Below are 13,168 nucleotides of genomic sequence, written 5' to 3' on the forward strand. Positions count from 1 at the left end.
CCTGCTCCCAAGCCACGATAAAGGAGGCAAGTCACAGTGCCTATCCCCCATTCTGACACCCAAGCTCAAATCACACAGCACCTTGTTAGTAGAATCTTTTTTATTCAGAAAAAAAAAACCCCCAAAAAACAAAAGTTTTCCAACCACACACAGGAGGGGTATGGGTAGGGGGAGGTGTCGGTCCATCCAGCCCTGGCCCCCAGCCCATGTGGTTTTGGCAGCAATAAGGGGTATGGGGTAATGGCCCAAAAAATAAAATGGTTTATGTGTGTATGGGGAGGAAAGGGGTGCAAAGCTGTGGGGAGCGGTGAAGGGGAAGGGACAGACGAGGTCAGTACTGGGAACGCCGAAGGTGGGAGGCCATTTCATAACATTTCTTGTTGATCAAACCACCGTGGACACCTTCTTTGCCCATCAGCAGGACTAGCGCTGGAGGAGGAGGAAAGAGAAAGGAGGCTAGGACCCAGGTGTCACAATTCCACCCCCTGCCAGCTGTTCAGCAGCTGTCCAGCCCTGGGGGCTGTAACCCAACCTCATCTCTCCCAACCCGCCCCCCCCCCCACACACACACAGGCAGGCTGTCAGTCACCCTGAAACAATAAGGCTTTTCAAAAGAGGAAAATCAAGCTTAAATGCTGGAGAGGAACAGACTAAAAACTTAGGGGTCAAAGGCTCATAGACTGTTGATTCATGTGTTCAGGCTAGAAAGGGCTGTGGATGTGCATGCCACCTCCAGGTTCTAACAAAAGAACTCAAACGATGAACTCAATGATGATTCAGGACCCCAACAATCTACCTATACTCCTAGAAAACAGTTTCTAATCCGAGCTCAAGGCAGTAAGTAATTTAAGAGGTAATGCAGTTCAGCAACTTCGAATTACAAGATGAGGAACTGAGACAGAATGGAGGGACTATCCCGTGTTCCAGCATCCAGCAGACAAGGAACACAATACTGGTCTGAATCCCTTCATGTTGGGGAATCACACAAAAAAGTACCCTCAAGATTACCAGAAGGCGGTACATTAGAGATCTTGGAGCTAAAGGAAGGGTAAGACTCAGGAACTCACTCTTGTCAGTCTTGGTGACAGTGACATTGAAGGTGGGGGCCCCACCGGTGCTCTTGGTACGAAGATCCATGCTAAATTCCCCATCCTGCAGCAGTGAGTCCCGGATCACCGAACATTTCTGGCCCCCAAGTGTCAGCCCATTCACGTAAAAACTTGACCGGTCTTTGCCAACCAGGACACCCACCTCAGCTGGCTGGAAGAGGAACCAAGCGCCCATCAAGTTAGTCAGTGCACCAAGATTCCCACCGTGTTCTCCAAAGACCCACCTGTCTTCCACTTCTGAGAACCACCCCGCCGTGGGGGCTAAGTATAAATTATATACTCAGTACACATCAATGAACTGTGAGAAACTCTGAGGACTGTGGGACGTTAGTGCAGAAAAAGATCATGATTCTGAAACTTAGAATATGGAACCAGGGAGGAAGGGATGGCACACTCCTCTGGAGATTTAGATGTCAGTGTTAATGGGGAAAGTAAACCCAGGAAATAAAGGGAGTCAGTGAGGTAAGTGAGGAGCCTTTGGATGCTCAGAACTCTCCTTCAGGAAAAGCAGAAGCGGAGAGGGGAAGGGAGGGGGGCGGGCGAGGCAAGAGAAGCAACTTTGCCCTTATTTGGTCAAAGGTTCTGCAGGAGCTGTTAGGGCCCGGACGCCTGGGTCTCCAAGTAACCTAGAGTTTAGCTCCAGGTATCTCTGCCCTGAGATGAGGAAGCAGACCCCTGGGGGCTTTCCAGGAAAGTTGGAAAACTTTTGAAGGTGGACAGGGGCCAGACCCGGCAGGCCAGCTCTCGGGTCTAGGTACCCCGGGAACCTTTCCCCCCTCCCCCTTTCACCCCAAGCCCCCACATCCGGTCCCCTCCCGCCCGGAAACCCCCTTCCCCCCCTTTTGAACTTCCGCTCCCCCTCCCCACTTCCGGGCAGTGTGGACAGGGAGATGGTGGTGGGAGCAGCGGTAGTAAACCAATATACTTTCGCTTATGCTGTCTCAGAACTTCTCACAAAGTTCCCCTGCTCCAGGCCCCGCCGGATGGCGGGAAGGGAGGGCGAGGGGACTTCCGGGATTGGCCTCGCAGGAATGTTGAATCCAACGTGCTGAGCTGGGGGGGCGTGTGGTGGCCTCGCCCTCTCTAACGGAGTTAGGAGGGGCCAGGAGCCCACAGAGGGTGGGCAAGGGACCAAGACCACGCGCCTGGGGCTCCCTTCCGCACCAGGAGAAACAATGGTAGAGGGACGCGGGCTGGCAGCCGGACGGGGAGCTGGGGGTCCAAGGATCCCCGGGTCCCCTCTCAATCCCAATCCCCAGTAAAAACTGAGGCGCGTCCCCGCCCCGCCCTGGGAGAGGCGGAAGTGGGCCGCCGCACCGGGCGCCGCGCCCCTCCCCGCCCTGTGCCCCGGATGTAACGCCCCGTCGCGGAAAGCGGGGTAGCGGGCGGGATGGGCGCCGCCGCCTGGGGCATAGGACCTACGGGCAACCGAGGGACCCACTCACGTGCAGCCGCCATTCGCGCCGCTTCCAGGGCAAGCACCCAGTCAGGGCCTCTCGCTGCGCGCCCTAGACCGCGCCCGCCCCCACCCAAGTCCCTCCCTCAGGGTCCAAACCGGAGCAGTGCCCCGGACCGCGCAGGCCTCGCAGTACCGTGATGTTGACGAAGGTTTTCCCGGGGACGGCGGCCCAGACGGAGGGCGAGTCCTTGTAGCCCACGATGGCCGCGTCCTGACAGGTCCCGTCCGCCATGAGGTTGTCGATGTAGGCGTTCCACCCGGCCATGGCGCTGCTACTGGGGCTGCTCTCGGCGCTGCTGCTGGGGCCGCGGACTGGGCTCGAGCTGCCTCGGCTGGCGGGCGGGGGGAGGCGGAGAGCTCGGGGCACGCGCTGCCGTCCGGACCGCGGCTCTGCTCGCTGTGCAGCAGCCCTCGCACCGCCACTTCCTGCTCCTCCCCCCCCCGCCCCGCTAGATTTTTATTTGCAAAGGACGGTAGGGGCGGGGCCTACTCCCCATTCCCTCCCTCCCCCACTCGCCAGCCCAGACACCGAACTTTGCAAATGCAATTTTAAAAATCCCTCCCCCTATTGCAAAATTTGCAGAGGTCGATGGAAAGCAATGCAGAAGGATGGGGGGTGGCGGGAGAGAGGTGAAGGGTAGGGTTTGCTCCAATTTGCACTGAATATAAACCAGACTTTGGTATCGGGGCAGGGAGTGAGCCAGAAGAAGGAAGGAAGGGGAAAGGAGGAGGAATTAGCAAGCTGCAAATTTAGCAAATTAAGGAGAGTTCGGGGAGCCCAGGGTTAAACGGGATGACTCCTCCTTCCCCCATCTCCGCCGAAGGGAAGGACCGGCGGGCGGCGGCGCGTGTGCCCGCGCCTGCGCCTGCGCCGGGGCCGGGAGTGCATGGGGCGGTCGGGGCCGGAGCCGGCTGCACGGGAGCGCGCCCGGCCCGACCCATGTGGACCCTGCGGGAAAGGAAGGCGGGCTGGGGACGTGTCTCCCGCCTGGCGGAAGGGGCGGGGGCGAAGCCGTGCGCGCTGCCGCCTCACCACCCTTGATTTTACTTATTCAAGTAATAAGAAAGCAAAGAAGAGTTTGGCCAAATCCTCTAGTCGCTCTCATAGCTGAAGGCACCCACCGGGGCCACTTCTGTCCCCAGCGTCTTCTCGGGTCGTGCAGGTTGGGTTCACCAGGGCCCATTCTCAGTCTAGAGGATTGTCCCTTCTCTGGATCGGCTCTAGCCCAGGGCCTCACCCCACATCCCAGCCCCGCCCGCCCCGGGCAGGCAATGTCTGGATCACCGGCCGTGCCCCTTGGCCTGTGTCTGCAGAGGTCACTGAGCGCGGACACCCGCGGGGCTTAACAGGCGGGGCTATTTTTCGAGGCGGAAGAATACTCAAGTTGCAAGAGTGGCAACTTTTTCAAGAAAGGGAAAGTCCCACTTCGGGCCCTTTGGGTTTCTTCGCAGTCAGATGTGCGCTCACAGCCACCTGGGGAGGGCGGGACGGGCGGGACGGCCGTGCGGCGGCCGCGGTGAAACCGCCTCCTCCGACCCGCCGCCGAGGGCTGGGCGGCTTCCGGAGCCTGGGCTAGGGGCAAGGGGTCACCGAGCGCGGCCCGGGCGGAAAGGGGGTTGGTTTTCTCTCTCCTCCCGAGCGCGGCGCGCATCCCTGGCGTCCACGCCGAATCCCACAGTCCCCGACGCCCCTCGAGTCCGTGTTCCTCGACAGCCGCGCGGCTGAGTCACTGGCGGGCTCGGGCGGGGCCGCACCCGGGCACGTGGCGGCGCTCCCCGCCCGCCATCTCCTGACCCCTGGCCCACCGCACCCCTACCCCAGGGTGGAAAAATCCCGGGAGGAGCGGCCTGAGATGAGGGGGCGGGGCGAGAGGGGAGACTGGACGGGTGGCGGGGCAGGTGGCCTGGGGTGGGGGCTGGGAGGCCGCGCGGGCCGGCGGGGCGGGGAGCAGGGGTGGGGAGAGGGCGGCGGGGGTGAGTCACCGGGCGCGGGCTGCCCCGGCGCCGACGGGAAGGGCCTCCGAGTTGGGCCGAGGCGCCGTGTGACCCCCGCCGGTCGGCTGATATGGCTGCAGAGGAGCTCGGGGCAGACCCCGCACTGGCCCCAGAGCCGGCAAAGTGGAGATCTCTACCGAGGGCAGAGACCTACCTCCCCGCAGTGCTACAAGTGGGGCGCCGGAAGAGCCCCAGGCGTGCAGAAGCTCACAAAAGGCCACCCGTCCTCGGTCCATTCATTTTTGTTCACTGGTGATTCAACCCCATTCATTGATGGGCTGGGGCCGTGCGCTGAGCGCCCACAGTCGATGGGGAAAGGGGCTCTGACCGACAGTCCCCACGCCGGGCGACAAGTGCTGTCCCAGCGTTATCAGTCGGGCGCCTTGCCAGCCGAAAGGGCCTGTCTAAATTCGTCTCCTGTCCCCTAACTCATCCCGGCGCTGGCTGGCCTGGAGAGGGTAGGATGGGGCGGCGCCGAGAATGGCCGTTATGAGGACCCTAAGAGGTGAGACCCTCTCGCCTTCTGGGCTGGGGGGTCCCGTCCCTTCCCCCACTGAGGACAGAGGCCCGCCCAGCGATCTGAGCATGTGTGGACGTCAATCCTGCAGCCCCTCTTCCAGGCCCCCTCCCCAGCCTTGCAGGGCTCAGGTTACCCCTGGCCTTTCCTAAAGGTCACTCATTCCTCTTGACGTTTGCAAAAGGGGAATGTAATCCTGGGGTGGGGGGAGACCCCTCATCTGAAGCCCCTCCCCTGCTCCTCCCAAAGGGTGGAATTAGAACAGGGACTGTTATTGGGAGACAGAAAGTGGGGGATAGTAGTTGACCTTTGGTAAGGGGGCAGGTGCCCAGGGCCAGAGGCTTCTGCTTTAGGCTGTAGTGGGCACTTGGCTGCCAGCCCAGTGTGAAGGGGGGAGGATGGAGAGAAAGAGAGGCGGGGCTGGCTGGGGACCGAGTGGCTCAGGGATAAATGCGCAGCCTGAGAGGGGGTGAGCTGACACTGTCCCAGCTGCCACCTAGACTCGGAGCTCCCTCCAAACCTCCAGCGAAGACATCCCAGGTCGGGTGAATCTTCCAGCCCTGGGGGTGGAGGTAGTAAAGGGTGCGCATGGTATTGGCTTGGAGGAAGTGGGGGACATTTCTGCTTTTTTTCCTCCTGGGACTGGAGATGCTTGAAAAAGCTGGGGGAAGGGGCGGCTGGAGCAAGCAGATGGGACAAACTCTGGGAACACCGAAGGATCTAGGGAAAGGAGGCTGTGAGGAGGGCAGCAGGGATGGATAGAAAAGGGCAGCTAGAGCTGGAACCTGATAGGGAATTGGGGGCCCAAGAAGATTTCGGAGCAGGAAAATGAGAACCAGAAAGGATTTGAAGGCCACCAGCCATGGAGAACAGACTGCTTGACCAGAGGGGTGGAAGGAGAAGGCCTAAGTGGAGGCTTGGGGGAGGTGGGGGCTTGGTGAGCGGTGGCATCCCAGGAGCTATAGATAAGAGGCCCCTGGATTCTTAGGATGGGAGGGTGGAATAAGAGCTGTTCTGAGTGGGGGAGGGGGCTGCGCCTGCCTCTTTGGTCTGTGACCTTTTTGTAGGGTATTTTTAGCTCCAGCACCTGCCTTCTTGGAGTGGGGAAGAATCTTAAAGGGCAAGGGATTTCTGGTTCCTTAAGAGATCAACTGTCTACACTCACTCACACCTCCTGTCCTGCAGCCATGGCCATGCAGAAAATCTTTGCCCGGGAAATCTTGGACTCCAGGGGCAACCCCACGGTGGAGGTGGACCTGCACACGGCCAAGGGTAACACAAGGCCCATTGGATAGGCTCGCCTCCGAAGACCCCAACCCTTTGGCCTTTGCCCCCCAGTTCTGTGCCATATCCTCTCCTTTCTCTCGGGTTCCCTTTCCCAGACTTCTTCCCAAGCCCCCTTCTTCTAACGTGGAACCAGAGCTGGAAGCTAGGAGAAGCAGGAGTCTCTCTCTGCACTGCCTCCTGTCCCTGAGCTCAGAGAGGACACCTCAGCCCTTTGAGAGGTAGAGAGACTCCCTGTGAGGTCCTTTTTTTGTTTTGTTTTGTTTTGAGATGGAGTCTCGCTCTGTGGCCCGGGCTGGAGTGCAGTGGTGCAATCTCAGCTCACTGCAACCTCTGCCTCCCGGGTTTAAGTGATTCTTGTGCCTTAGCCTCCCAAGTAGCTGGGATTACAGGCCTGTGCCATCACGCCCAGCTAATTTTTTTTTTTTTTTTTTTTTTTGAGATGGAGTCTCACTCTGTCGCCCAGGCTGGAGTGCAGTGGCGCGATCTAGGCTCACTGCAAGCTCCGCCTCCCGGGTTCACGCCATTCTCCTGCCTCAGCCTCCCGAGTAGCTGGGACTACAGCTAATTTTTTGTATTTTTAGCAGAGATGGGGTTTCACGGTGTTAGCCAGGATTGTCTCGATCTCCTGATCTCGTGATCCGCCCGCCTTGGCCTCCCAAAGTGCTGGGATTACAGGCGTGAGCCACCGCACCCGGCCTCAGCTAATTTTTGTATTTTTAGCAGAGACGGTTTCACCATGTTAGCCAGGCTGGTCTTGAACTCCTGATCTCAAGTGATCCACCTGCCTAGGCCTCTCAAAGTGCTGGGATTACAGGCATGGGCCACCGCGCCCAGCCATCCCTGTGATCTTCCAATTCCTCCTGTCCCAGGCCGATTCCGAGCAGCTGTGCCCAGTGGGGCTTCCACGGGTATCTATGAGGCTCTGGAACTAAGAGACGGAGACAAAGGCCGCTACCTGGGGAAAGGTGAGGAGACACCAGTGCAGAAGGAGCCTGTGTGGGTGGCTTTAGGACATGGGTGCCCAATGGGTAGAGGACTGGAACCCCCAAGGCTCTTGAGGAGCCGGGGTCCACAGAAAGAGGCCCAGTTGATTGAGATCCAAAACTCATCCTCTGGCCTGTCTAGGAGTCCTGAAGGCTGTGGAGAACATCAACAATACTCTGGGCCCTGCTCTGCTGCAAAAGGCAAGTGGGGAAGCCCGCTCCCTGCAGCCTCCTCCCCATGCCCCTGCTCCCTCAGCCCGGACAGGCTTCTCCCGTAACATTTTCCCTTATCCTTCCCCTGCATGTGCCCTGACTTCTGAGAAATCTGACCTCTGCTCTCCCTTCTCAAACTCACCCTTCCAGAAACTAAGCGTTGTGGATCAAGAAAAAGTTGACAAATTTATGATTGAGCTAGATGGGACCGAGAATAAGTGTGAGTGAAGGGCTAGCGGTGGGGAAGGGATGAGGTGTGGGAGAGATGGCGAGAGGCCATGGGGTGAGGCCTGATGGGTTATTTCTGGGTCCCCCATTTTGGGTCACACCGCAGCTGGATGGATTTGTGTTCATTCCACAGGCATTTCCTATGCCTGCCTTCTGCCAGGCCTGGGCCGGGCTGTGGACACAGACATGCAGCTGACACATTCCCCCGGGGTGGGGGTTCCCAGGGCTACTCAGGCTGTTGGGGAGAGATCTGTTAACCAATTCTTCATGCTCAGTGGTTTGGAGCTCTGGCGTCTTCCTGGAGTAGCCACCCCAAACCCTGCAGAAGCTCTCATCCTTTCTTCCCGCTTGCCTCCTTCCAGCCAAGTTTGGGGCCAATGCCATCCTGGGCGTGTCCTTGGCCGTGTGTAAGGCGGGAGCAGCTGAGAAGGGGGTCCCCCTGTACCGCCACATCGCAGATCTCGCTGGGAACCCTGACCTCATACTCCCAGTGCCAGTGAGTGCAGCTACCCGCCCTTCCCAGATCTCGCCTGGACAGAGCCAACCCCGCCCAGCCAGGGTTGCCCCCCTGGAAAATCCACCTTTCAGACCAGCTCCTAAGAAGCAGTTTCCTGAAATTGAATCTCTCCTGCTGTGGTCCCACCCCTCCCTCTTTTCCACAATCCAAACCTTCCCTGAAGGCTCTATGGGCTTCCTTCCCTGCCATATAACCCAGTTCCTTCCCATTCCAATCCTAGGCTCGATAACTCCAGCCTCGTTCCAACACCACACCCTACACCCAAATCATATTGAGAGTTTCTTTGAGGCAAAGATCTTGGCATTTCTTTGTATCTTCTTGAGTCCTTCTTAAACCAGTGCCTTCTTGATGAATGGAAACTCTTTGAATTTAATCTCAATAATAATGTTACCATTTCTTGTTACTTACTAGGAGGATTGCATAAGAGCATGGTCTCTACAGATAGATTGCTGGGTTTGAATCCTGGCTCTGCCTGTTATTAGTTGTATGATTTTAGGCAAGTTCTTTAACTGCTCTGTCTCGGTTTCCCCATCTGTAAAATGGGGGGGGTAATAACGATACCAATGAATAGAGGTGTTTTGAGAATGAAATGGGCTAATACATGTAAAGTACTTAGTGCGTGGCATGTAGTAAGTGCTATATAAAAGTGTTAGCTATTATATACTAGGCACATGCTAAGAACTTTACATTCAATTTCTCTAATTTTCAGCAAAAGATCCTACAGGGAAGTAGGTGCTATCCCCATTTTACAGAAATGAGGAAAGAGAGGCTGGGCACAGTGGCTCACGCCTGTAATCCCAGCACTTCGGGAGGCCGAGGCGGGCAGATCACAAGGTCAGGAGTTCGAGACCAGCCTGACCAACATGGTGAAACCCCGTCTCTACTAAAAATACAAAAATTAGCCAGGCATGGTGGCACCCACCTATAGTCCCAGCTACTAGGGAGGCTAAGGCAGGAGAATCACTTGAACCCGGGAGGCGGAGGTTGTGCCATTGCACTCCAGCCTGGTGACAAAGTGAGACTCTGTCTCAAAAAAAAAAAAAAAAGAAAGAAAGAAAGAAATGAGGAAAGAGGCTCTTGAGCAGAACTACTCATCCTAGACCACTGAGCTAGTAAGTAGGGAAGCCAGGTTTCCACCCCAACACCCCCCGCCCCTGTCCCTTCTTGAGCCCTCATGCCCCGGCCCAGGTCCAGACACCCTCTCCCCATCTCAGGCCTTCAATGTGATCAACGGGGGCTCCCATGCTGGAAACAAGCTGGCCATGCAGGAGTTCATGATTCTGCCTGTGGGAGCCAGCTCCTTCAAGGAAGCCATGCGCATTGGCGCCGAGGTCTACCACCACCTCAAGGGGGTCATCAAGGCCAAGTATGGGAAGGATGCCACCAATGTGGGTGATGAAGGTGGCTTCGCACCCAACATCCTGGAGAACAATGAGGGTCAGTGCTGAGCACCCTGGGGGGCAGACCCCCTGGATCTCCACATGGGCAGGGGAGGCTGCAGACAAGGGGCACTGGAGTCTCAGGTCCTTTCTTGGTCCTCCCCCAGCCCTGGAGCTGCTGAAGACGGCCATCCAGGCGGCTGGTTACCCAGACAAGGTGGTGATCGGCATGGATGTGGCAGCATCTGAGTTCTATCGCAATGGGAAGTACGATCTTGACTTCAAGTCGCCTGATGATCCCGCACGGCACATCACTGGGGAGAAGCTCGGAGAGCTGTATAAGAGCTTTATCAAGAACTATCCTGGTGAGGCGTTCGGGTGTCCCAGTGTTCCTGCCCGAATCCCGTGCAGCTGCCTAATATACTGATTTCAGTGACCTGCTTTGCCATCGACTTGGATCCTTCCAACCCTTAGCCCCATTGAAATCCCCATTTAAGCTCTTCTGCCCTGTCACCCCTCCATGAGGCTCCTTCTGACCTCTAGCCCTGTCTCTGCTCTGTCTCTGCTCCAAACCCCACCAGTGGTCTCCATCGAAGACCCCTTTGACCAGGATGACTGGGCCACTTGGACCTCCTTCCTCTCGGGGGTGAACATCCAGATTGTGGGGGATGACTTGACAGTCACCAACCCCAAGAGGATTGCCCAGGCCGTTGAGAAGAAGGCCTGCAACTGTCTGCTGCTGAAGGTCAACCAGATCGGCTCGGTGACCGAATCGATCCAGGCGTGAGTGCCTCCTGACCCTGAGGCTCACCATAGCCTGCCTCTGCCCCAGCTCTGCCCACTCCAGCTACAGTCTTACCCACCAACTCCAAGCTTACCTTTCCCCTGGCACCTGACTTACCCACACCTTGATCTCAAGGCTTTGACTAATCCTTGGCCTGACTCCAAGAGCTTTGCCCCTGTGGCCCTGTCATGACCCCCCACCCCCAGCCCACACCATTCCTCTCTCAGATTCCGCTGTTCTCACCAGCATCTCAAGAGCCCAAAATCAAGATAAGTCTTTTCCTCTCCTACTTCCCAAAGAACTTAGTCACTGCCCTCCCTGCAGAGTGCTTGCTACCCAAAACAGAAGGGAGAGGCCCCACCCAACCCCTGCTTTCCCACTGAGGAGGTTCTAGAAGGCCACATCAAATGTCCTCTCCACTCAGGTGCAAACTGGCTCAGTCTAATGGCTGGGGGGTGATGGTGAGCCACCGCTCTGGGGAGACTGAGGACACATTCATTGCTGACCTTGTGGTGGGGCTCTGCACAGGACAGGTACTTGCAGCTTCTCTCTACTGAGTGTCTCACCAAGTTTTCTTGGGGTCCCTGGCCTCCTGCCCTTGAGGTTAATGCTCCCTTGGGGCCAGGTCCAACCCCCTCCTTTCCAGCCTCACCTAACCCTCCAAATCCTTCTTCCCTCATCAGATCAAGACTGGCGCCCCCTGCCGCTCGGAGCGTCTGGCCAAATACAACCAACTCATGAGGTACAGCGGGAACAGTGGGCCTGGGCATTGGGGTGCTGGAGGCTGTTAGGTTGGAAGTTCAGCAGCCCTAACCTTGCCTGCATTCTAGGATCGAGGAGGCTCTTGGGGACAAGGCAATCTTTGCTGGACGCAAGTTCCGTAACCCGAAGGCCAAGTGAGAAGCTGGAGGCTCCAGGACTCCACTGGACAGACCCAGGTCTTCCAGACCTGCTTCCTGAAATAAACACTGGTGCCAACCAAGACAGCTGTGTGCTTCTTTGTGGGAGCTAGGGGATGCTGGTTTCTGGGCTGAGCTGGGAAAAACAGGAGGTGGAGAGATGGGGGCAGGGAGGGGAGGCAAATAGATATGTAACCTGCTAGGACAAAGAGGAGGTGAGGGACTCAGAGAGGAAGCTGGGTGGTTCTAGAACAACAGAGGTGTTCACATTTCCAAAGGAGGTAGGGGAAGCAGATGCTATATGGTAAAATGAAGCTGCAGAGTTGCCAATGGAGCCGGGCATGGTGGCGCTCGCCTGTAGTCCCAGATACCTGGGAGGCTGAGTTGAGAGGATCGCTTGAGCCCAGGAGGTTGAGGCTGCAGTACACTATGTTCGTACCACTGCACTCCAGCCTGGGCTGCAGAGCCAGACCCTGTCTCAAAGCAACAACAACAACAACAAAAAAAACAAACAAAAAAACTAAATAAAGAGTTTCAGAGGGAATAAGAAACCAGCTCCAGGAGAGGGGAGCAGGGTGGGGACTGGGGTCCTGCCACCACCATGAAGGGGAAGCTGGCTGTGAAGTAAATGGTCTGCAGAGGATGCTAGAGTGAGGCTGCAGTCCTAGGGAGGGCTTTGTGAGGATGAGAGTGATAATGACAGTGGCTGCCTCTCCTATAGAACTTACAGGATCTTGGCAGGGCACAGTGGCTCACGCCTGTAATCCCAGCACTTTGGGAGGCCGAGGCGGGCGGATCACCTGAGGTCGGGAGTTTGGGACCAGCCTGACCAACATGGAGAAACCCCATCTCTACTAAAAAATACAAAAATTAGCCAGGCATGGTGGTGCATACCTGTAATCCCAGTTACTCGGAGGCTGAGGCAGGAGAATCGCTTGAACTTGGGAGGCGGAGGTTGCAGTGAGCCGAGATCGTGCCATTGCACTCCAGCCTGGGCAACAAGAGCAAAACTCTGTCTCAAAAAAAAAAAAAAAAAAAAAAGAACTTACAGGATCTGAAACTGTTCTAAATATTTGACATATATTGCCCCGTGCAATTGTTCAAACAGCTCTGTCAGATAGCTGCCATAATTATCCTTATTTTATAGGTGAGGAAACCTGAGGCACAAAAGGTTAAATGCCTTACCCAAGGTAACGGTTGGCAGCTGGCAGGGCTAGGATCCAAAGCCAAGGTATTTGACTCCAGCGATTATACTCTCATGTATTTATTTTGAGCCAGCTTCTTGATCTGTCACCCAGGCAGGAGTGCAGTGATGCGATCACAGTTCACTGTAGCCTCAAACTCCTGGGCTCAAGCAATCCTCTTGCCTCAGCCTGCAAAGTAGCTGGGACTACAGGTGCACACCACCAGGTATGGCTAATTTTTAAATTTTGTGTATTTTATTTTCTTTTTGTAGAGAAGGTTTGTGGCCTAGACTGATCTCAAACTCCTGGAGTCAAGCGATTCTCCTGCCTTGGCCTCCCAAAGTGCTGGGATCGCAGGTGTGAGCCACTGCGCCCAACCAATTTTTTAATTTTGTAGAAAGTCTCACTATGTTGCCCAGGCTGATCTTGACCTCCTGGCCTCAAGTGATCCTCCAGCCTTGGCCTCCTAAAATGCTGGGATTACAGGTGTGAGCCACTATGCCCAGCCCGATTGCACTCTTAAAATACAGCATCTTACAAAACCCTCCGGGCCGGGCACAGTGGCTCACTCTTGCAATCCCAGCACTTTGGGAGGCTGAGGCGGGCGGATCACC

At 56.5% G+C, this 13,168-nt stretch overlaps 2 protein-coding genes across 6 annotated transcripts; one reads left to right on the forward strand and one right to left on the reverse strand.

The window, feature by feature from the left end:
- Nucleotides 1–82: 82 nt before the first annotated feature.
- PFN1 (profilin 1) lies at nt 83–4,389 on the reverse strand. 2 transcript variants are annotated; one of them, XM_009431679.5, is made up of 3 exons: nt 2,702–4,389; nt 1,068–1,260; nt 83–429 (listed from the first exon to the last, which is right to left on the reverse strand). In XM_009431679.5, the coding sequence occupies exons 1-3, from the start codon at nt 2,831–2,833 to the stop codon at nt 332–334; spliced, it is 423 nt and encodes a 140-aa protein (XP_009429954.2). In that variant the 5' UTR covers nt 2,834–4,389; the 3' UTR covers nt 83–331. The 2 variants fall into 2 exon arrangements, with proteins under 2 accessions (XP_009429954.2, XP_054527064.1); XM_054671089.2 differs by lacking the exon at nt 83–429 and having other exon boundaries at nt 832–1,260; nt 2,702–2,995.
- Nucleotides 4,390–4,516: 127 nt separating this feature from the next.
- Nucleotides 4,517–11,453, forward strand: ENO3 (enolase 3). Of its 4 annotated transcripts, none has more exons than XM_009431680.5 (12): nt 4,517–5,068; nt 6,266–6,352; nt 7,237–7,332; nt 7,493–7,551; nt 7,714–7,783; nt 8,154–8,287; nt 9,523–9,745; nt 9,855–10,052; nt 10,269–10,470; nt 10,896–11,004; nt 11,155–11,213; nt 11,302–11,453. In XM_009431680.5, the coding sequence occupies exons 1-12, from the start codon at nt 5,044–5,046 to the stop codon at nt 11,369–11,371; spliced, it is 1,332 nt and encodes a 443-aa protein (XP_009429955.1). In that variant the 5' UTR covers nt 4,517–5,043; the 3' UTR covers nt 11,372–11,453. The 4 variants fall into 4 exon arrangements, with proteins under 4 accessions (XP_009429955.1, XP_003339342.1, XP_063654303.1 ...); XM_003339294.6 differs by having other exon boundaries at nt 4,676–5,620; XM_063798233.1 differs by lacking the exon at nt 4,517–5,068 and adding an exon at nt 5,557–5,662.
- The last annotated feature ends 1,715 nt before the right edge of the window (nt 11,454–13,168 follow it).

This window comes from Pan troglodytes, chromosome 19 (assembly GCF_028858775.2).
Source record: "Pan troglodytes isolate AG18354 chromosome 19, NHGRI_mPanTro3-v2.0_pri, whole genome shotgun sequence".
In the NCBI taxonomy this organism is placed as follows: domain Eukaryota; kingdom Metazoa; phylum Chordata; class Mammalia; order Primates; family Hominidae; genus Pan; species Pan troglodytes.

What these genes read in the sequence shown, in the direction of transcription:
- ENO3 (XM_009431680.5), top strand. Translation starts at nt 5,044, where the DNA reads ATGGCCGTTATGAGGACCCTAAGAG. An exon ending in GGACCTGCACACGGCCAAGG is followed by an intron (nt 6,353 to 7,236) that starts GTAACACAAGGC and finishes CTCCTGTCCCAG; the next exon opens with GCCGATTCCGAGCAGCTGTG. An exon ending in GCCCTGCTCTGCTGCAAAAG is followed by an intron (nt 7,552 to 7,713) that starts GCAAGTGGGGAA and finishes TCACCCTTCCAG; the next exon opens with AAACTAAGCGTTGTGGATCA.
- PFN1 (XM_054671089.2), bottom strand. Translation starts at nt 2,833, where the DNA reads ATGGCCGGGTGGAACGCCTACATCGACAACCTCATGGCGGACGGGACC. An exon ending in AAACCTTCGTCAACATCACG is followed by an intron (nt 1,261 to 2,701) that starts GTACTGCGAGGC and finishes TTCCTCTTCCAG; the next exon opens with CCAGCTGAGGTGGGTGTCCT.